The following is a 20566-nucleotide window of genomic DNA, read 5'->3' as shown; positions in this document are numbered from 1 at the left end:
ATGAGATTTAGTCCCTAAGGCCTAGAAAATTGAATAATTAATTGAATATGTGATATTTATGTGTGTTAGATCGTGAACGCATATGAGACTTCGAGAAAGGGCAAGGCTCCGACAAAATAGCTTGTATTTGGGATCTTTGATTGAAGTAAGCTATGATTAATTTAATCTCGACTTGACTTAATTAATTCATGTATACTGTTGAGCTAATTGCTTATTGATTGGCATGTCAAAACTGGATGATATGAATTGTATGCTTGAGATGCATGATTGAATTGAATATCACGTCGGTATATATATTATTTTACTATGAATCGGATATCACATCAGTATAGTATATCAACGGAGCTGATCCCCTACAGGTCATGGTTATTGGCATAAAGAAGTGTCTTAGCATGTATAAATACTTTATTTACTGTTGATGATATGGTTAATCTTGTGGTGACTATACTTGTTGATTGTGAGTTGTCTATGTATAAGAGTCTGATTTACTTGCTATATTATTTACATGTTGCTTGTTTCTAATTTGAGTTGGCCTATGATGCTTACCAGTTTATAGTGACTTGTACTGATAAATTATTGATATATCTTGTACGATTTAACATATCTACATACCGATAACCGCTAAGTCAAATCGATAAACTTTAAAATCAAACCAAACCGATCAATACACAACCCTAACTTTTGTACAATAACTTTCAATTCTTAGGGAATTGTTAAAGGGATGATTTAACTAACTATTAAATTTAGCTTAATTATAAAACTAAGTTGGTTTTGAATGTTTATTTTATAGTTGGAGGGTCTCAAAATTGGAAAGAAGGTATTATCCGTTTTATGAACATCGGGAAAATGGAAGCGGGAAATCTGCTTCGGTTAAACCAACTGCCACAACGACTTGTCCATTCTCGTCGTTTCTCTCACAGACGAACTGTTACTCTTACTGTTAATGCTTCTCAGGTACTCTCTCAATTCCACATTAATAATTTATTCGATCTTCTATGAATAAATAAATAAATAAATGTGTTTAATTTGTGGGTGATGAAGGGAGAAATTAGGTATAGAGGGATGAAGCCAAGGAGGGAATGGATAGCTGATTGGGTATCTAATAATGATGATTTGGTTCGGAGTATGCCAATTTATGTGGGTGGATTGTCTTTATTGGCGGTTCTCTTCAATCGTACTGTTTCTGGTATTGCTCCGGTTGCTGATGCTAGCAGGTTAGCTACTTTATTTGAGGCTGCAATTGGTATACTAGCAGATTTCGTCTTGAAACAACCATTAGTTTTTCGTCTTTTACTTGGGTTTCGTGAACTTGACCTGAGGGTCTTGACAAGTTAAAATCTTGATAATATGAGGTGTTTTAGCTAAAGTTTGGTTTAAAAGGATAAGAAGAAGAGAAAAGTGATTTACTTATGAAGTAATGTAGATGAATCGATGTAAACTTTGTTTATAAAGTTACAGCTATTTAATGAATCCTGTAACAAAATGAGATTTTGCGATGAATACACCAGAGACATGATTTAATAGGTGAATGCTTTCTTTTTGTTTTAGAAACAAAGAAAGTTGAGGTCTTTGCCTTTTGGAAATAGTTAGTGAAGTTTCATAATAGCCCCATCATTACATCTTGAAATGATTATAGATCTTTTTTGGTATTGACCAACCCATGGGGGTATATAGTTGCTGATAATTGGACTCACCCAATAACTCCAATTACCAGTAAAACCTATGATATTATGCCGGGAAAACCTCAAAGCTTGTTCAGTAATTTTCTTAGTCATTGTTAAAGACATAAGTCCCACATTGGTTAATTATGGTTTTCCCAATTAGATTGTAAAGATCTTGGTTGTTCGCTTTAGGTTTTAAATTAGTTGTTTTTGTTATTTCAGATGGTATCATACCAACTTTAGTAAGCTTGTTTATGTTTTCTTGAGATGAAATGAGTTGAACACGAGAGACGGTGTTAAAAATATAGTTAGACAAAAGTCCCATGTTGGTTAAACAATTATTTCCAAATCAGTATATATCGATTTTGAATTACTCCACCTATTACCCATAGATTTTGAGTTGATTGCATAAGTTCTTCGACAATCATATGTAACTGAAAGTCTGAAACAAGTATGTTTCTTTTAGGAGCAGCAGTTTCCTTTTGTGCAAATCACATTGGAAACAGTTTTAAGCTTTCTATCTTCCATTTTAGTTTAATTTTCTGTATGTTCTCGGGCCACAATATTAACTGTTTGCTTCCAACTTACACAGTTCTCAATCCAGAGCAGATTTATTGACACTTGGGTTGGCAGTCACCAACATCTTGAATGGTCTTGTTTGGCTTTCAATCCGACCAAAATCCATATCTGTGGTGAGGGCTGTATACACACACATACACATATGCTTTCTTTGTATCCAACTCTTTCTCCTCAGCTCATTGTTTATTTCTCCTCCTGTAGATACACCACAAGATTAACTGATCGGTTTAAGCCTTTTGTTTTCAGGTAAATCCTAACGGTGTAGAGTGCCAAAGAATAGCTTCTCACCTACCAGATTTTGTTATTTCTGAGCTGCTATGGTATTGTATTTATGAGCTGGAACAGTTTTTGAAATGGGTCTTTATAACTTGCTCATTTTTATACTTTGATATCACGTTAATATTAATTTGATATGTTTGTGCGTTTATATACATATTACATAATTTATGTAATGAGTATGCATTGTACTCGAGGAACGACACTGATCATCTTTTTCTTGCCGAAAAAAATTCAGATTGAAGGTCACCTATAGGTGAAAGTTCCACCCCATGATACTCCTCGCCAAGTCATAGGGAAGAGAGCTAGGTTCTATAATCAAATGCTTATTGATTTAAATTGACCACTAGTCTTTGCCCAGAGAGGCTTATTGCACAAAAAACAAAACTTTATTAATTAGTCATTGAGATTATAAGTATTCAACATTTACGTCTTTTGAAGTATTTAGAGAAGTTTTTGTCAACACGAGAGGGTTACGTTGATTTAATTGAAGGGACCCTTCACCTAACCACGAATCTGGGGATTTGAGTTATCAATGGGTGAGAAAGTGGGAAAAGTCACTTTTGGCCTCTGAGGAGAAGGGGTTTTCGGGGGCTGGATTTTTCATATAAAAAATGTGTGTTTTTGGTAATGATAGTGGGAAAGAGCATCATTTGATGCTTTAAAATATAGTTGGTTGTATAAATGAAAAGGTGGCATCATTTCTAAATAGTGAATAGTGTGTGAACTTTCTGTTCACTAACACAATTGCAGCTCGTGTACTTTACAGCACTGATATATTAGACAACTCCTCCCGAAAAAGAATGTGTTAAATAAATCCTTCAACATGCTTCTGCCCAGGGGCTTAGGTCCACACTTATATAATAACCGGTCATCAATTGAAAGCAGGGCAAGATGGTGATGAAGTGCAATTGGTCGAAACCTTCCACTAGCAACTGTTCCAGTATGCAAATGATATCTAACCAAGAAAGCACTGTTTTATACATTTCCTGACGCTTTTAGATGAGAAACCTTTGGAGTTTGGCCATCGTGAAAGTGACTTCTTGATGATTTAACATGTCTGTCTTGCTGTTTTGTCTATCCTCAGGGCATGGAATTCTCTATCAGATGTCACATGCTGCAGGTCTCTGGTCATTGTTTATGATGGAAAATGTATCCTTCAAACTGGGTTTGCTGCTGCATCTTTATCTAATGGAAGTGATGCAGTAGCTGTGGACAGTAATAAATTGATAGAAGGGTCACTTTACCAAGGAGTTTTAAAATCTGCATCACGTAAGTGATATCACTAACTTTCTTTCGTTCTAGCTTTTAAGATATAGTTATATCTGTGTTTTCCATTAAGCAAGTGGGCAAATGAGATTATGCGCCCTGAGAGCATGTTTTGAAAGATGAAGACGCCATTTAAATTTATCCTCAGACCCCAAGTTTAAATTACACATGCTTGATTGTCGGTATTTCAGAGAGCTACTTGGCCAACTTATCTCTTTATCCTGGGAAGTCGGAGCTACCATTCCTTCCTTCAAATACACAGGTAGTACTAATTCCTGCTTTCTCCCCCTTTTTTCCCTGTGGCTCAACACTCTGTCTTGTTTCACCCAAGTTTACAATATCAGTTGTGCTAAAAGATGTATGCATACCTCTATAAAAGCAAAATGAGCATTTCTCTCACCAAAATATATTTTATCATTCAAGGTGTCTGCCCAATATACATCTATAGGATCTCTTCTATCATGGATTCTTCATATTGTCATGTTTATAGGTTGAAACTTCACCAAAAGGTTATTAATAACCATAATTCTTTACTAGGCAGTAATCTTGCAGCCTCTAGGAGACAAAGGAATTGCCATAATTGGTGGTGATACAATCAGAGGATTCACATCTTCTGACCAGGTATGGATCACCATTCATGTTGCGCTTATATAGTTACTGATATTCCCTTACCTTTGGTTTTGCAAGCTTGAGGTCTATGTGATCATACTATCTACACTTTTGGTGACATGAAGTACATAACTCTACCATGGTTGTAGTTATACTGTGTGTGAGCTCTATTTACCATGGTTTTCATTATACTGTGTGTGAGCTCTATTTACCGTGGTTGTCATTATACTGTGTATGAGCTCTATTTGTTATCTAACTACTTGTTCAAATATCTGTGAAGTTCACCCTTTATATTAGTATCCCTGTTTTCCATCTTTCAAACACACCTTAGCCTCATGTTTTTCTCCTTTATTTGACAGGCATGGATCACATTGATAGGAGAGAAGTTAGATGCTACATTGACAAAAGTTATTTGACATTCATAGTGGCAGTGCAAGATGGATGTTTCAAGATATTCTAACAGCAGTATCTTAAGTTCAAGTGGCCTATAATCATATCTACATTCAAAGTGATTTCCCTTCCTTTAGTTTATGTTACACAGATGGTCCACACATTCTAGAAAATACATATGTATCATCTCTTGACTCTTATATTTGGACTTCCTCTCCAAAAGGAGGATTTGCAGTTTCAGCTTGTTTTTATTTTCTACTGAAGTACACAGAAGTGTTCCCTACATCTTTTAGAGGCAACCTTTGGCTATTGCGAAATATATCATTTATTGGTTCATTTCATCACTTGTAGGCACAAAGAGTGGTAATTTCTTTCCATGATTGCTTGCTTTGAAATGATTTCCCCTGTGAGCTTTAGCTCTGCTGTCATGTTGATTGGTGAAAGGCTGAGATACTGTAGGAGGCAACTTTTTCGTCTTTCTTGTGGGAAAATGAGGAAGATTATATCCAGAGAAAACCAATATGGAAATTTCATTCCTGGACCTCCCACCTCCAAAGGCATAGTTTGTAATAGTTCTCCCAGAGACAACAATGCTTCCTTGATCTAAATGGTAAATTGTTGTAATGCATTTGATTGATTCCTTATATTCCTTGTGTGTATACAACTTCATGTTTTAATGTGATATATCATGCATATTATACTTGATGGCTCATATGATTTTGTTCGTTGTGATTTTGATTAGATATGGTTTAGACGGAGTGATGTTATTTCAGCGTTGAAAGGTTAGCAGTCAGATGTGATCTAGTTGGATCTGGCTCTAGGAAGAGTGATGTTGTTTCAACCTTGAATGGTTGGTTATTCATTGTAATCTGGTTGGATATGGTTTCAGGTGGATATATGAACCTCGCGACACCCCTATAGGTTATGCTATCTGACAGATTGAGCGAGTGTATACCAGTTATATTTGGTCATTACATTACATTGCATCATCTCCATTATTTCCGACTTACTGAAGTTGTTGAGTTTATTAGTGGATTCTAGGATGGTTTGTGACCATATCTGTCAGACTTATTTGTATATTCTTATTGAAACTGATATACAGTCAATGTTGAAGTAAGCAGTTATAAGACCAACCCCGCCACCACTTCAGTTAAGGGTCGGTCAACGATACTGCTGAGTACACGTGTTTTCCGTACTCACACTACACTTGCTTCACCTTTTATGTGCAGATTTTGTTTCCAGTACCGGCGGTGAGTCAGTGATATCATTCTTTTTTTGGATGACCTGAAAATTCAGAGTAGTTGTACATAAAATGTTGAGTAGAGTGGAAATTAGTACACCCTCAAGGTGCTGGTATTGTCAAGTCCCAAATCCGAAGATTATGTCTCATCTTTTTCTATAGTTTCTAAGTTGTAGAGGATATTTGCTTATTATGCAGGTATACATAATATAATGCATTGGCTTCGTGTACTATTAATATTTTATTTGCTATATTTTTTCGATTTACGTATACTAATTCATAGAAAATCATGATATTAGCATGCATACATTAGCATAGTTAAAGACAGTGTTACTCTTTTTCACTGTATTTATGAAATATATTTTTGTAAATAAATAATTCTTTTTTAAAATTATGCAATGACCATCACTAATACTTTATTTTTATACCTTACCAAACAACCCTTTAATCAAGGGCGGCTTAACATAATTGGGGGCCTAAAGCAAAATTTTAATTGAGGCCTAACAAATTTCATATATATTTATTTTAAAAATTATTTTTATAACTATTTAGATGCAAATTATTACTTAATTTTTTTTATAAATGATTTTTTCGAGTACTTCTTTTTAATTAAAATGATTAGTTTTAGGTAAAATTTTATCAATTAACATTGAAAAATATTATTTTATTAAAGCAATCATTATATGAGTTGTTAGCACAATTCTATGAGCAATAAGTTGACAAACTTTAAGCAAAAATGAGTTTAAAAAAATAAATAATGTGAATGTTAGAAAAGAAATATAATAAATAAATATATATATATATATATATATATATATATATATATATATACTTTTTATTATAAATAATTAATATTTTTAATTAAAAAAATAACACATAATTTGTTTTTGGTAAAAAATTGAGGCCTTCCAAAATTGGGGGCCTAAGGCACATGCCTTAACTTTTATAAGGCAGAGCCGCCCCTGCCTTTAATGCAGTATTTGCCTTTTTATTGGATTTGTTTAATGTTTAACGTGTATGTTGTTCACTTGTGATTATGGATAATTAATTATTAATGAGAGAAGTAGTGAAAAATATGTGTGAACTTTGCCCAAATTATTAATTTCATCATCGACCGGTTGACAACCTTAAAAATATTACTAATTAAAAGATTGTTTTCAACATTTTTCTCTATTTTTATTAATAGTTTCACGTTTCTACAAGATAATTTTGGGATGTATTTCATTCATACGGTAAGATTCGATTATACTTAAGTATAATTAATCAAATATATTTTTAAAAACTATTATATCAATAGTTAAATGATAAAACTAATAATTCGCACCGAATTTAAATTGATTTCAATAGTTCTCTTCTTAATTAATGGAAAGAAAAAAAAAACAAGTTTTTAAAGAGACTCCAACTCTTGTAAGCTGCTGAGATTCTGTGATTTCCGGTTTCCTCACCAGTGCCGTTTCTCCACCTCTGCAGCTGCAATCAAGATGGCTTTATCAACTATTCGGACGGTTAATCATCTTCTAAAGCCTTTCACCGCCGCCACCCGCCGCCTATCGTCGGACTCCAACGCCACCATCAATGTGGAAATCAGCAAACCGTACACCGCTCACAACATTGATCCTCCCTCATCAATCGTCGAAACCACCCCTAATGAACTCATGACTTTCTTCTCAGACATGGCGGAGATGCGGCGTATGGAGATCGCTGCAGATTCGCTCTACAAAGCGAAACTAATCCGCGGATTCTGTCATCTCTATGACGGACAAGAAGCGGTTGCAATAGGCATGGAAGCTGCAATTACAAAAAAGGATTGTATCATTACGGCTTATAGAGATCACTGTATATTCCTTGCACGTGGTGGAGGGTTAGTTGAGTCGTTTGCGGAGCTAATGGGGAGAAAAGATGGTTGTTCCAAAGGGAAAGGAGGTTCGATGCATTTCTACAAGAAGGATAGTGGATTTTATGGAGGACATGGAATTGTAGGTGCTCAAGTTCCTCTAGGTATTGGAATTTCTTTTGCGCAGAAATATAACAAAGAGGACCATGTTACTTTTGCTATGTATGGTGATGGTGCTGCTAATCAAGGACAGTTGTTTGAGGCTTTGAATATGGCTGCTCTATGGGATTTGCCTGCTATTCTAGTCTGCGAGAATAATCACTGTAAGAACTATACTAGTACTATTTTTCCTGATTTTGTATGTAATACTATAAATGTATGCTTTATATTCTGTTGACATTATGTGGTGCAAGTTTAGTACATCAATAGCATTGATGTGTTCATGAAAAGAAAAAAATATTGGTTCATGCAAATAAATTGTGGATAAGCGCCTAGGATTATGCGTGCTTGCTTTTGTTGATGCAGATGGAATGGGGACAGCAGAATGGAGGGCTGCAAAGAGTCCAGCCTATTACAAAAGAGGGGATTATGTTCCTGGTTTAAAGGTGATACTCAGTCACATCTTGTAAATACAATGTTATGATTTGTAGACATAATTTAGATGTTCCCCGTTTTTACTTTATGTGCTAACTAAGTAATGGAGACTAACATTTTACATCAGATATCTAGAATGGCCAACTTCTCTTCAATTTGAAGCCTGGAAATGGCTGGAATATATGCTGTTAGATGAGGATTAAAATGTTGTGTTTGCAACTGTAATTTTTTTAATCACATCTTAAATATAATATAGCATAGAAATAGTAGTGTTATCCTTGTTTTTACCATTAATTTTAACTCTTATTTGGGGATTTCTAACTCCAGCTGTTCCAAGAGTCTCCGCTAGTTAAACCGTCACAATGGAAATTCTTACACTCTGTAGTTGTTTTATTGTGAATATATTCATACTAATGCATGTATAACCGTTCAAAAAATACATTTATATATCCTTTTAGGTTATTGGTTCAGCAAAATGCTTTAGAACTCTAGAGAAAAAGTTTGTAGTTTTCTTACACCTCAACTAATCTACTCGGTACTTGTTATTACCTCCTACCTACACAAGTACTTGGTAGCATTGTTCACTCATCTTAGATAGATAGAAAGACGTCATTTAGCGTTTTCTTTCCTCTGTTGAGATTTGAACCTTGCTCTCTCATGGCCCATTCAACTTCTGACGGTTAATCCACACTCTTGGGCGCTTAAATTGTGAAATTCATTTAACATTTATTTCAAAACCCATGAATGACAACTTTAACACTAATTCTCATGCAATTTTTCAGTTGTTCATAATATATTTGCATGTTTTGTCTAAGAAGAAATGATCTTCTTTAAAACTTCAACTAAAAGCTATTTTCTCTTCTGTATTTATTGGGTTTGCGGATGTTTCGCAAGGCTTACATCCCATTGGGGTCAAATTGGAGTTGCATTTCGCTATTTGGTGGACAAGCAAGAGAGTATTTACTCTAGTTTATATACTACAATATTGCTTATTTCTTGTTTGCATCATAAACATTGGTCTTTTTGCCACCCACATCTTCAACATAGAAAGAAGAAACTAAAAAAAATATGAAAAAGCTTTCTCCTGCTGCAAATATAAAGACCCAATTAAATCATTCTAAGTGAGAATCGATACAAAGTTTGAGAAGAGAATGTAAGAGTATGCTAACAGTGCTCTTCATTTTATGTTTTAAAATAGGTCGATGGTATGGATGCCCTTGCTGTAAAACAAGCATGCAAATTTGCCAAGGATCATGTCCTCACGAAAGGACCAATTGTAAGTACATAGCATGTCTAAATTCCAGTATTGATATGCAGTTGCATTTCACACGTTCTTTAGTGATAATAGTGTCACGTGTATGTATGACATGGAAAGATGTTTTAAATACTAGAATACTAGATATTAGATACTCTTGGGGCTTCATAGATATTTCCACAAAGTTAACTGATTAGCTAGGTTAAGACAAGTAATACGAGAAAATTGGGTAGGCATGAGAAGAAATGAACATGAGATGCTAGACATTTCAAATCACATGGCTTAACAGTTGCGATATAGTCTTCTTTTACATAAATCTAGTTTCTTGACATGATACTATTCTGTATTTTCTGATTCTTTATTTGGTCTTTCATGGTCATAGAGCCCTTCTTTAGGAGCTCAAGCAAGTCCATCGGCTTGACAGAGATAATTCTTTTCTCTCTGCTCTCCTTTCTTCTTTAAGAGAAGTTTCTGAAAAAATGTGTGTCACTATATTAATGCTAGCAGTTCTTTCAATATTGAAGGGAGGAAAATAGCTGGAAGATATGAATGAGATGCTAGACCTTTCAAATCAGATGGCTTAACAGTCATTATATTTTATTCATTTCCATAAAACATCTAGTGTCTTGACATGATGCTATTCTGTGTTTTATGGTTGAACAATACATGAGATGTTCCCTAGAGTAGGCTGATTTTGCCTCGATGAGCTTTAACTATGGAGTGGTCCTATTACCTCTTGTACTACTTTGAACAGATATCAATACCTCCTAATAAGGCCAGACAAAGGAGAGTTGAAGGGGATGGCCTTGGAGGAGAGATGGTGTATTAGAGTTAATGGGCAACATGTGGATTTGATTCGGGGTATGAACCAGAGGGGAGGGGGAGAGCTAAAACTAACTTTAACTTTTGAAAATTTTAAGAAGCCGAGAAAAAGGAAAAAATACATGTCAATCAGGGGTGTATGCGTGCTATACACAACCTTTATTAAAATGGAAAGGGTCAAATACCTTTGAACTCTGCGAAATTGAACAAAAATACTCTCAGTTAATAGTTTGGTCTAAAAATGCCCTTGCGGTCAATAGTTTGATCCATAAATGCCCCCATTCCTAATAGTTTGGTCCAAAAATGCCCTTATTGTTACAAAGTGCATGGAATACCTCCCACAACCTCATCTACAAAATCGCTTTTTGACCTCCTCGTCTAAGCCCGATTGTGGAGCATAAGCACTAATGATATTCAAAGTATGCCTCAAAGAGGATTGATTTTATTCTATAGAAAAACTGGAAGTTGGGGACTGTTGAAGGTGAGAAGAGGGATGAAATTACGAAGTAAATACGAGGAAAGCAGGGTGGGTGGGTTATGGTGGAAGGTTTCATTAGAGGTTTTGAAGTTTGGTGATTTCTGGTTATTCCTGTTTGAACCTTCTTTGCTGCTACTATGATGGGGTTTAATTTGTTATTTTTGTTTGTAGATGGTATAGGATAAAGAAGAATAGGGGTTTGGACCTCCTCTTTTTTTTTTTGGTTGTATTATTTTATTGTGTTTATTCATTTTACCATGATACACGTCAAATTTTCAGTTGTTCATTTAACACGTCAGGAAGTGATTGTATTTCATGTGCGAGGTTTGCTGGATTCTGGTGTTCATGAGACACATTTAGGCCAATAAGAGGTATCTACATGGTCACCAGGATAGTTAAGGTGTCCAATTGGCAGTTGGTGGTAACATTAAGAGCTATCCGTATCTTTTACCAAAACTTTATTTCATAACACGTCAGAAAGTGATTGTACTTCATGCGGGAGGTCTGCTGGATTCTGGTGTTCACATGACACACTTATGCCAATAAGAGGTATCTACACGGTCACCAGGATAGTTACGGTGTCTAACTGACAGTTGGTGGTAAAATTGAGGGCTCTCCGTGTATTTTCCCAAAATTTTATTTCATTTTTTACTCGTGTCATTGTTTGTTGAAGTTGTTGCAAATTCAATTTGTTTTTCCAATTTATTGATTTCATTCTTTCCATATCATGTTAATTTGATGTTTTCCCTTTTTGTGTGGTTCAGATTCTTGAAATGGACACCTACAGGTACCATGGTCACTCAATGTCTGATCCTGGAAGCACCTACCGTACGCGTGACGAGATTAGTGGTGTTCGAGGGGTAAATATATTCTTTAAGACTCCCTGACCTATCTGAATGTGCAGATAACTCAAGTATCCTGATATAGTCATCTTTCAACTTTACAGGAACGTGATCCTGTTGAAAGAATTAGGAATCTCATCTTAGACCATAATATAGCCACTGAGCAGGAGCTGAAGGTAAGTTTTCATGTCATAATGAAGATTGAAACCTAGAAAACCATATGTGCAACAATAGATTGATTATGTTGCTCTTGACCTATAAAATGCTGCTAAACTATCTATTCTCCTGCCCAGGATATCGAGAAAGGAAAGAGGAAAGTGGTTGATGAAGCCATTGCTAAAGCAAAGGTGAGAAGAATGGTGCCAGTTTTGTCTAATTCGTCACGATTCAAGAATAGTAGGGAATTGTTTTAAAGCATAATGGCCGGTTACTGATTGATCATATTTATTTTCAGGAGATCCCCATGCCTGATCCTTCTGATCTGTTTACTAATGTATATGTGAAAGGGTTTGGAGTTGAGGTGCGCAGTTGTTTTCATCCAGCATTTTACCTCTTTGTTATACTATACTAATAGAAGATACCTCAATTACTCGTTCTAGCCATTTAATTGTTGAAATGGTAATAAAATACTTCAAGAATGCTAGAGAGCTTACAGCTGAAATAAGAAAAAAATAATATATATATATATAATGTCTGCTATCCAGCTTTTTGAGCCACCTCGATCTTCAAAGAAGAATACAAAAAGAATGTCTGGAAAAGTAAAGCAAACAAAAAGTAAAAGAAGTATTCAGTTCACGTGTAAACTGGAATTAGAGATAACCTTTGACTAATCTATTCTCACAATCATGAGTCTGATTTAAAGCCACATGTGATTCTGAAAAATTGAATTAGAGATGCGAGAGAGTGTTGAGTTATATAGGTATTCCACATTGGACATAAAAAGGTATCCAAAAGTTTGTAAATGTTTTGGAGCATTTTACCTAGTACTTAAGATTTGGTTTTGTGTTGGATGTTCAAATTCTTTCATAGTTCTTGTATGACTTAGTTGTATTAGTTCCTTATAAATATTACAGTGGCTTTGTGGTCTTCCAGAAGCCATCAGATGATTTTTTCTGTGCTTCAGAAGTCTTATAATGATGGCTTGTAGTATGGAAAAGTGTTGTTACTTTAGGCTTGGAGAAGTGACCTTGTACTGTAGAAAAAAGTGATTTGTTACAAGGAGTTGTAGATTATGATTACACAGAGTAAAAGAAATAATATGGCTGATAACAAATAAAGAATGTTATATGAAAGATGGTCTTTTTGAGGACAATTCTGTTGTGAGTGAATCACTAGTTTCTGAATGTTTAAATGTCATGGACTGATAGGCGGGTATTCTTTTCAGGTCTTTGGAGCAGATAGGAAAGAACTCAGATCCACACTACCATGAGACGAACAATATGGTTGCAATTTTGATTATATTTTGCTTGGATGCTGGAGAGAGGGAAAGAGATAACTGCAGGCAACAATAGTTCTGATGACAAAAGCTTGAGTTTCTTCTGATTGCTTATAATATTGAAATGGTTCATCTTTATTTTAGGAAATGGTTCTGTTTACATTTTTACGGTTCTTGCTGCTGATCTTGGCCTGCGTTTTTTCTTACACGATTGCAATTTCATATAGTAATAAAATTGAGCATGCAATCACTTATTTCCAGCTTGAGCTGTTTGGTACTCTTTAACATTATTACCTCAATTTTATCTCTCATGGTGGGTCTCTATAAATTTGTCGTAAAGAGTTGTTTATTCGAGGGAAGAGATGTTAGCTAGACTGCGTTAGTTACCAGATTTTCTTGAAATGTTTAATTTCTGCTATAAATGCTTTCCAACATGGTATGCTAAATGCAAAATTGTTTTCTAAGCCAATGATTCCTCTTTACAAGTTTGTTATTTTAGTGGAGTTACCTTCCTTGCATTATTTAAGATATGCACAACAGTTTTTTCCAATGCATTGGTTTCATGGCAACCATTCCTCATCTCCGTTTTGAATTATTTATCTCTTGACATAAAGTAGAGGTAGGTAAGAGTGATCTCAACTTAGTTGGCTTTATAAAAAGGTTGGAGGGACTTTTGTGTTACCCAATTTATATTCCCAAGGAAGGAGAAGCACTTGATGACCTTCGGTAGTTATCGACTAAGACTTAGATAGACTATTTGCTTAATTGGGAGATTGATAAAGGTTTTTGTAAAGTTTTATGACCCAGCATAAACTCTTGACAAAGGATTTGGAAATTAAATGGAAGAGGGTTGGGGATGACCGACCAAAGAACAAATGGAGTAGCACTATGTGCGGAATATTTAGTTGCAATAAGAGAGGTGTTGAGGGTCTCGAGAGGTATATACATTGGGTGGGGATCGAGGATCGCCTCATTAATGGAATTAAGTGATTTTTCGTGTGTTGGTCAATGATTTCTTTGGTGATGTGGTTTTCAGACACTTTTTTTTCCATAACCTTTTTAAGACCCTCTAATGACCTAAAGATGTGTAGCCTTGTCATGTGTGTTAGTCAATGATTTCTTTGGTGATGTGGTTTTGATCCACATCATTTTTAGCATTAAGGGGCCACGCAACACAAATTAGGAGATTTACTCAGTTTTTCATGTGTGTTAGTTAATGAATTTTTTGGTGATATTGTTTTTGGCCACTCTTTTTTTCAAAACTTTTATAGGACTCTCCGTAATGACCTGAGGAACTATTCATATAGCCTCATCATGATCCACGCCATTTGTTTAGCATTTAGGGATCACTCCATAAGAATTAGACGATTTTTTCAGTTTTTTTGTGTGTTAGTCAATAAATTTTTTGATGATCAGACATTCTTTTTTCAAAATCCATCGTAATGACATGGGAGGAAATACGTACTTCACCATGATTCACACCATTTTTTTTTTATTTTTTTTAGCTTTAGAGGTCACTTAATAGGAATGATGTGATTTTGTTAGTTTGTTAATATAACATTTCAATTTTTTGATATTTGATATTTTTAATAGAATCAAATATCATATATAAGCAAATTAGTACTAGTATAAAATTAATTATGTAGACGTTAAAACTTTGACTTTTATTTCTCGATTGAAATGTCATTTTTAAGTAATTAATTAATGAAGTGAATTACTTGCACTTTCTTTTGAATATTTCTACATTTGTAAGGGGTTAATATGATACAATTGAGGTGTTTATTAAAAAGTCAAAGTCATAATTGCCTATTATATGAGTATAGATAAGTCAAAATCAAATAAATTATCATTATCGATTTAGAGTACTACAAAAAAAAAATGAAACCAAGAAATTATTTCCACCGTCTTAATTTATATGACTTATTTTTATTTTTAATCCGTTACCAAAAGAATGATATTTTTTATATTTCGTAATAATTTAACTTTTAAACATCTATTTTATTCTTAGTGAGATGATTTCTAATTACAAAAATATCTATGACTTAGTTTAGACTACAAATTTCAAAAGTTTTTCTTTCTTAAATTTTGTGTTAAAGTCAAACTCAGATAGAGTAATTTTCTTTTCACCATTCTGGTGATGACCTCTAAAATACAAGGATAATATATAGACACAAACTTAAAAGAGGTAAGTTTGTAATAGTGTGGTGGGCCATGATATCAGTTTATTTCAACATTTAAAACGTTTCCAAATAATTTAAATATTTTACGCACCCCAGCTAATGCATATTATAATAATCTTCAAAAGATTAATCTCTAATTGATTGTTACTTAAAATTATATTGTATCTTTTAAATTCATCATTAGATAACGACGATAAGATAAATTTTATGTATCGACCGATTTGGTGTGATCGCATTCTTATCTTAATATTCTCTTCTCATTTTATTATTTAATAATCATATTTCATTGTTATCATATTTTTTCATAGTAACTCTACGTCGTACCTTACTTTTCTTGTAAATTTATCATTCAAATTATGAATGTATGATATTATGTAACAATGGTGAATGATACAATTTATCTAAACATTGTATTTACTAAAATAATACAATACTTTACAATACTACACAATACAATACATTATCAAACAGCAAATAACAGTCATCCAAACAAATTGTTAATATTTCCAATATTTAAGCTCTCTTGAGACACTCAGACTTAAAAGTTGAGGCATTTCTGCTCTCTTTATTTCACTCTGCAGCTTGGAGTAAGCAAGAAATTTGAACAAGGAAGAAAATGGGAAACAAATCAGAACAAGAAGAGTTGTTACTGAACCACTCAAAAAATTCAAGAAAGGGTGGTCTAATAACTATGCCTTTCATCATAGGTGTGTATGTCTTTCTAATTCTTACTCTTTTTTGTATCTTCTCTACTTTTGTTGTTTGAACTTGTTTTTGTTTTGTTGTAGTGAATGAATCATGTGAGAAATTGGCAAGTTATGGATTGCTCCCAAACATGATAATCTACCTAACAACATTTTATCATATGGAAGCTGCTTCTGCTTCAGTCTTGCTTGCATTATGGACAGCACTTTCAAATGGCTTAGGTCTTTTTGGTGCCTTTCTTTCTGATTCTTACTTGGGAAGGTTTAGGGCTGTTGCTATTGGAACCATCTCCAGTCTAATTGTAAGTTTACGTTCACCTAATTTTTATCTTCTTGTTTTCAATTTGTCCTGTTTAGCTTAGCAATTAGCACAAAATTTGCTACATTATTAAAAGGGAAAAGGTTCAAATATGCCATTCAACGTTAACAAATAATGGCATGGATGAGCCTTTTCTCAAATGGAAATGACATAGATGAGTCAAACTTTTAACAGATGACATAACGAGCCTTTTGTCAAAGTTTGATAGCCTATTTGAGCATTTTCCCTTATTAAAATGACATGCTCTTTTCTTAGTTCCTGATATAGTACTCCCTCCGTTTCAATTTGTTTGTTTTAATTCTTTTATGGAACAATTGAGCTTATTGTTGGGCTGGTTATTCAGACCCAGCAATTGGTTGTCAAATTTCATCCCGCAACTAGAAGAAGATCTCTTTGTGGCATGTTTAAAACCAAAAGACTACATGACATTTTGGTATATTCTATCTATCTTTAGTTTAAAATCACAAGATTAAACTCCGTGTCAAGTTAAACTCAGACAAACAAATTGAAACAGAGGGAGTAGAAGTTTAGTTGGAGGGTAACTCGATTTATACCACATTGTGTGCTTCTCTTTATTTTTTTCTTAACAACGGTGGTGTTTGGGCCAACTTGTGTGCACCTCAATTAATCTATACGGATACCCGTTATCTCTCACCAACACAAATACTTGGTAACTCTTCCACTAATGCTTAGAAAGATGAGAAGAAACCTACTAGTGTTCTTTTGTTAATGCAGTATGTTAAAAAAAAATCCGTACGAATGTCTAGTTAGAACAAGAAAGTTCCAATGTAAGTGTAAACATAATTTTAAGAAAAAATATGTTGTTTGTTTTTTAGAGACTGGAGGGCATCAGGAGTTCATTTATAGAAACAGAACTGTGGCAATAGTAGTCTATGTTGCTCGGACTCTTAAAAAATGTCGACAGGTGCGTGTCGGATCCTCCAAAAACAGTGTATTATTGAAGGATCTGACACGGGTGCGGCAATATTTTTGGAGAGTCCAAGCAACTTAGATAGTAGCAACAGCTAGTAGTTTGTCCCATAATAGTTAACTTATCTTTGCTTACCAACTCATTTGGTTCACTGTGCAGCACCTTTGCCTACCAAGTTTTTGTTTTGGGATGGCTATAGTTGCTTTGTGAATTACTCGTTCCCGCTATGGACATTGTATAGCTCAGAAACTCGGTATACTTCAAGCTCTCGTCTGTTATATGTTGCTGATAGCCCATAGATCTGGTCAGGCCAGGGTACATTATCCTTTAGGAAATGAAAAATGAAAAAAGCACAACTGTCACTTTTATCCCAAGTTCTTATACTTGCTCACTTACTCATCAGTGAAGAATTCAAGATTATACGACTTATTCATGTTTTCATCTTTTGACCTTGTTTAGTTGTAGAGGTTTATTCCTTTTTATCTCAACAGGGAATGTGTATTCTTTGGCTCACCACAATAATTCCACAACTCCGGCCTTTACCTTGCGGTCAGTATCAACATGGTTGTAATGGAACAACAGCAGCCCAACTTGCTATACTTTTGTGTTCTTTTGGGCTTATTGCCATTGGTACTGGTTTTAATAGACCTTGTTCCATAGCATTTGGTGCTGACCAATTGGAGAACAAAGAAAATCCAGATAACGAGAGGCTTATAGATAGCTATTTCAACTGGTATTATGCCAGTGTAGGAGTTTCACTTGTTCTTGCAGTTACTGTAATTGTTTATATCCAAGACCATTTTGGTTGGCAAATTGGGTTTGCTGTCCCCGCTTTGCTCATGATTATATCTGTTTCCATTTTCTTGATCGGATCTCCTCTTTATATCAAAGCAAAAGCTAGAGGGAGTTTGTTCACTGGATTGTTTCAAGTAGCAGTGGCAGCCTTCAGAAAAAGACATATCAATGTTCAGTTGAATAATAATGACGACTGCTACTATAGAGAACCCGAATCGAACCTCCTGGAACCATCTGCTGACTTCAGGTATAGGCGCCTCCACCTTTTCTTCAATGGTATAGACATCTTCAACATCCATTCATGCACTTACTATCTTGCAATATTAATTTGTTATATTGTATTACATGATGAACTCGTGTGATGCGTTTAGTTAACTAAGCAAATTATTAGTGTGTTGAAGGGTTTTCATTTACCCATCTCATACTTGTTTGACGTATATTAAAGGAAATGAAGAGTTCATGAAAATAGCTACTTGATTCGGGTGTGTTTGGGACAATTTTTTGTTGTTTGGTTTGTCAAATTTTTTTTAAAAAAAACATTTTTTTCCTAGAAAAACAAGTTCCTTAAAAATAAGGAAAATGACTTTCCTAGTGGAAGTAGGAAAACAAGTTCCTTAGTGACATTCCACTTTGATTATCTCCTCCTACTCTTCCACACCCGTACCGCACCCCCATCCTGTTTGGTTAGATTATATACAAATATTTTTGTTATAATATTTAATGTGAAAACATATTCCTTCACACCTAACGCACTCGAATTGTTAGTTATCTGTCAATTACTTTAGCTGAAAATGTGTTTTCAGTATCATACTTCTAGTAATGGGCATACACTCACTCATTGTATATTATAGGTGTTTGAATAGAGCTTGCATAATTGAAGATCCTCACATGGAATTGAAACCTGATGGAAAAGTTTCAAATCCATGGAATCTTTGCAGTGTGGAACAAGTGGAATTATTGAAGTGTTTTCTTAGAGTTCTTCCCATGTGGTCCACCTGTCTTATCCTTCTTGTGGCGATAGGTCAGACATTTTCGATATTTCAAATGATGACCATGGATAGACATGTATTCTCTCTGTTTGAAATCCCAGCAGGATCATTTGGCATAATTACCCTTATTGCTTGGACAATCTGGGTTGCTCTTTACGATCGTATTTTGGTGCCTTTGCTGTCGAGGTATACTGGACATCCCACAGGACTAAGTCCTGTTTCTAGAATGGGGATTAGCTTAATTCTAGGCTGCATGGCTACTGCACTTCAAGCAATAACAGAAACCATACGACGCAATAAGGCAATCGAGGCAGGGTTTGAGGATGACCCCAACGCTGTATTAAACATGTCCTGGATGTGGCTCGTGCCACAGTTTGCCCTATATGGGGTGGCTGAGGCTTTTAATGTGGTTGGACAGATTGAGTTCATATACAGTCTATTTCCGAAAAGCATGTCCAGCTTTGCATCAGCTATGTACACATTTGGCCTTGCTATTGCCAGCTTAATTAGCAGTTTCTTGGTGAGCATGGTGGATAATGTTACCTCAGCCGGAGGCAACACAAGCTGGCTCGCGAGCAACATAAATAGAGGTCACCTAGATTATTTTTATTGGCTACTTACTTTCTTAAGTTTCATTAACTTGCTCTATTTTATGGTCGTTTATCGGTTTACTGTGCATCATCATGATGGTAGGAACAGCTTATATCATGAGGCAGAAGAGTGAGAGTAGCCTTTAACATGGTGCTTCATTGTAACATGTAATAATGTAGTAAATCTTGAAAACACTAGTATCCCTCATGTAATAGCTACTTAACCTTTAATATTTTGCGTATTTTCAATGGTTACCTTATGAATTTTTCCTCATCTGTTCCTTTCCATTATTCAGTATTTGTATTTTTCAGTGTGTGGTCCTTATTTTACCATCTCTAATATCTTCTTGTGACACATGTGTTGTATATATCTTTGGTTCACCTGTCTCTTTCTATTCTTTGAACTATTATAAAGTGTTTTTGGTAAAAATAATTCACTTTCTTGATATTATCATTTGCTTTGTCATTAAGCCCCTTTATGACACATTAAATAATTGGTTAAATGTTGCATTCATTTTATTGCAACTTTTCAACTTTATCTGCTTTGTAGGAATGGAGGAAAAAATAAATAAATTTGCCATTAAAAAAGAGAGCTTGAAGTAAAAAAATGATGTACAACTTTTGTACATGTATAAGAATTTTAAGCAATCCAATTTTAGCACACGTTGGTTATAGAATTTGAGACCTCAAATTCAAGTTTTGATTTCAAATTGATATATCAATATTTACTTGTTCATTTTTTACTTGACATGCATATTAAAAAAAAAAAAATTG

The 20566-nt window shown here is 34.6% G+C and overlaps 3 protein-coding genes across 3 annotated transcripts; all 3 read left to right on the top strand.

Moving 5' to 3' along the window:
• Positions 1-1042: 1042 nt before the first annotated feature.
• Positions 1043-5125, top strand: LOC125828094 (protein COFACTOR ASSEMBLY OF COMPLEX C SUBUNIT B CCB4, chloroplastic). The gene is made up of 7 exons (XM_049507399.1): positions 1043-1214; positions 2254-2353; positions 2487-2560; positions 3604-3788; positions 3977-4047; positions 4323-4406; positions 4754-5125. Exons 1-7 carry the CDS (start codon positions 1063-1065, stop codon positions 4808-4810), a joined length of 723 nt encoding a protein of 240 aa, XP_049363356.1. The 5' UTR covers positions 1043-1062; the 3' UTR covers positions 4811-5125.
• Positions 5126-7393: 2268 nt separating this feature from the next.
• LOC125828216 (pyruvate dehydrogenase E1 component subunit alpha, mitochondrial-like) lies at positions 7394-13333 on the top strand. The gene is made up of 8 exons (XM_049507534.1): positions 7394-8181; positions 8384-8463; positions 9651-9728; positions 11772-11867; positions 11954-12025; positions 12143-12196; positions 12304-12369; positions 13234-13333. The coding sequence occupies exons 1-8, from the start codon at positions 7506-7508 to the stop codon at positions 13276-13278; spliced, it is 1167 nt and encodes a 388-aa protein (XP_049363491.1). The 5' UTR covers positions 7394-7505; the 3' UTR covers positions 13279-13333.
• A 2661-nt stretch (positions 13334-15994) lies between these two features.
• LOC125828214 (protein NRT1/ PTR FAMILY 1.2-like) lies at positions 15995-20058 on the top strand. Its single transcript, XM_049507533.1, has 4 exons — positions 15995-16171; positions 16253-16470; positions 17910-18460; positions 19065-20058. Exons 1-4 carry the CDS (start codon positions 16081-16083, stop codon positions 19924-19926), a joined length of 1722 nt encoding a protein of 573 aa, XP_049363490.1. The 5' UTR covers positions 15995-16080; the 3' UTR covers positions 19927-20058.
• The last annotated feature ends 508 nt before the right edge of the window (positions 20059-20566 follow it).

The sequence above is a fragment of the Solanum verrucosum genome, unplaced genomic scaffold (assembly GCF_900185275.1).
Source record: "Solanum verrucosum unplaced genomic scaffold, falcon-dt-bn FXZP01000053.1, whole genome shotgun sequence".
In the NCBI taxonomy this organism is placed as follows: domain Eukaryota; kingdom Viridiplantae; phylum Streptophyta; class Magnoliopsida; order Solanales; family Solanaceae; genus Solanum; species Solanum verrucosum.
The sequence above is the reverse complement of the archived record's forward strand: the minus strand, read 5'-3'. Positions and strand labels throughout refer to the sequence as shown.

Coding starts and splice junctions, on each gene's coding strand:
- LOC125828214 (XM_049507533.1), top strand. CDS start 16,081: ATGGGAAACAAATCAGAACAAGAAGAGTTGTTACTGAACCACTCAAAA. Junction 16,471..17,909: donor GAACCATCTCCAGTCTAATT/GTAAGTTTACGT, acceptor TTATCTCAACAG/GGAATGTGTATTCTTTGGCT. Junction 18,461..19,064: donor GAACCATCTGCTGACTTCAG/GTATAGGCGCCT, acceptor TGTATATTATAG/GTGTTTGAATAGAGCTTGCA.
- LOC125828094 (XM_049507399.1), top strand. CDS start 1,063: ATGAAGCCAAGGAGGGAATGGATAGCTGATTGGGTATCTAATAATGAT. Junction 1,215..2,253: donor CCGGTTGCTGATGCTAGCAG/GTTAGCTACTTT, acceptor CAACTTACACAG/TTCTCAATCCAGAGCAGATT. Junction 2,561..3,603: donor GTTATTTCTGAGCTGCTATG/GTATTGTATTTA, acceptor GTCTATCCTCAG/GGCATGGAATTCTCTATCAG.
- LOC125828216 (XM_049507534.1), top strand. CDS start 7,506: ATGGCTTTATCAACTATTCGGACGGTTAATCATCTTCTAAAGCCTTTC. Junction 9,729..11,771: donor TCCTCACGAAAGGACCAATT/GTAAGTACATAG, acceptor TGTGTGGTTCAG/ATTCTTGAAATGGACACCTA. Junction 11,868..11,953: donor AGATTAGTGGTGTTCGAGGG/GTAAATATATTC, acceptor TCAACTTTACAG/GAACGTGATCCTGTTGAAAG.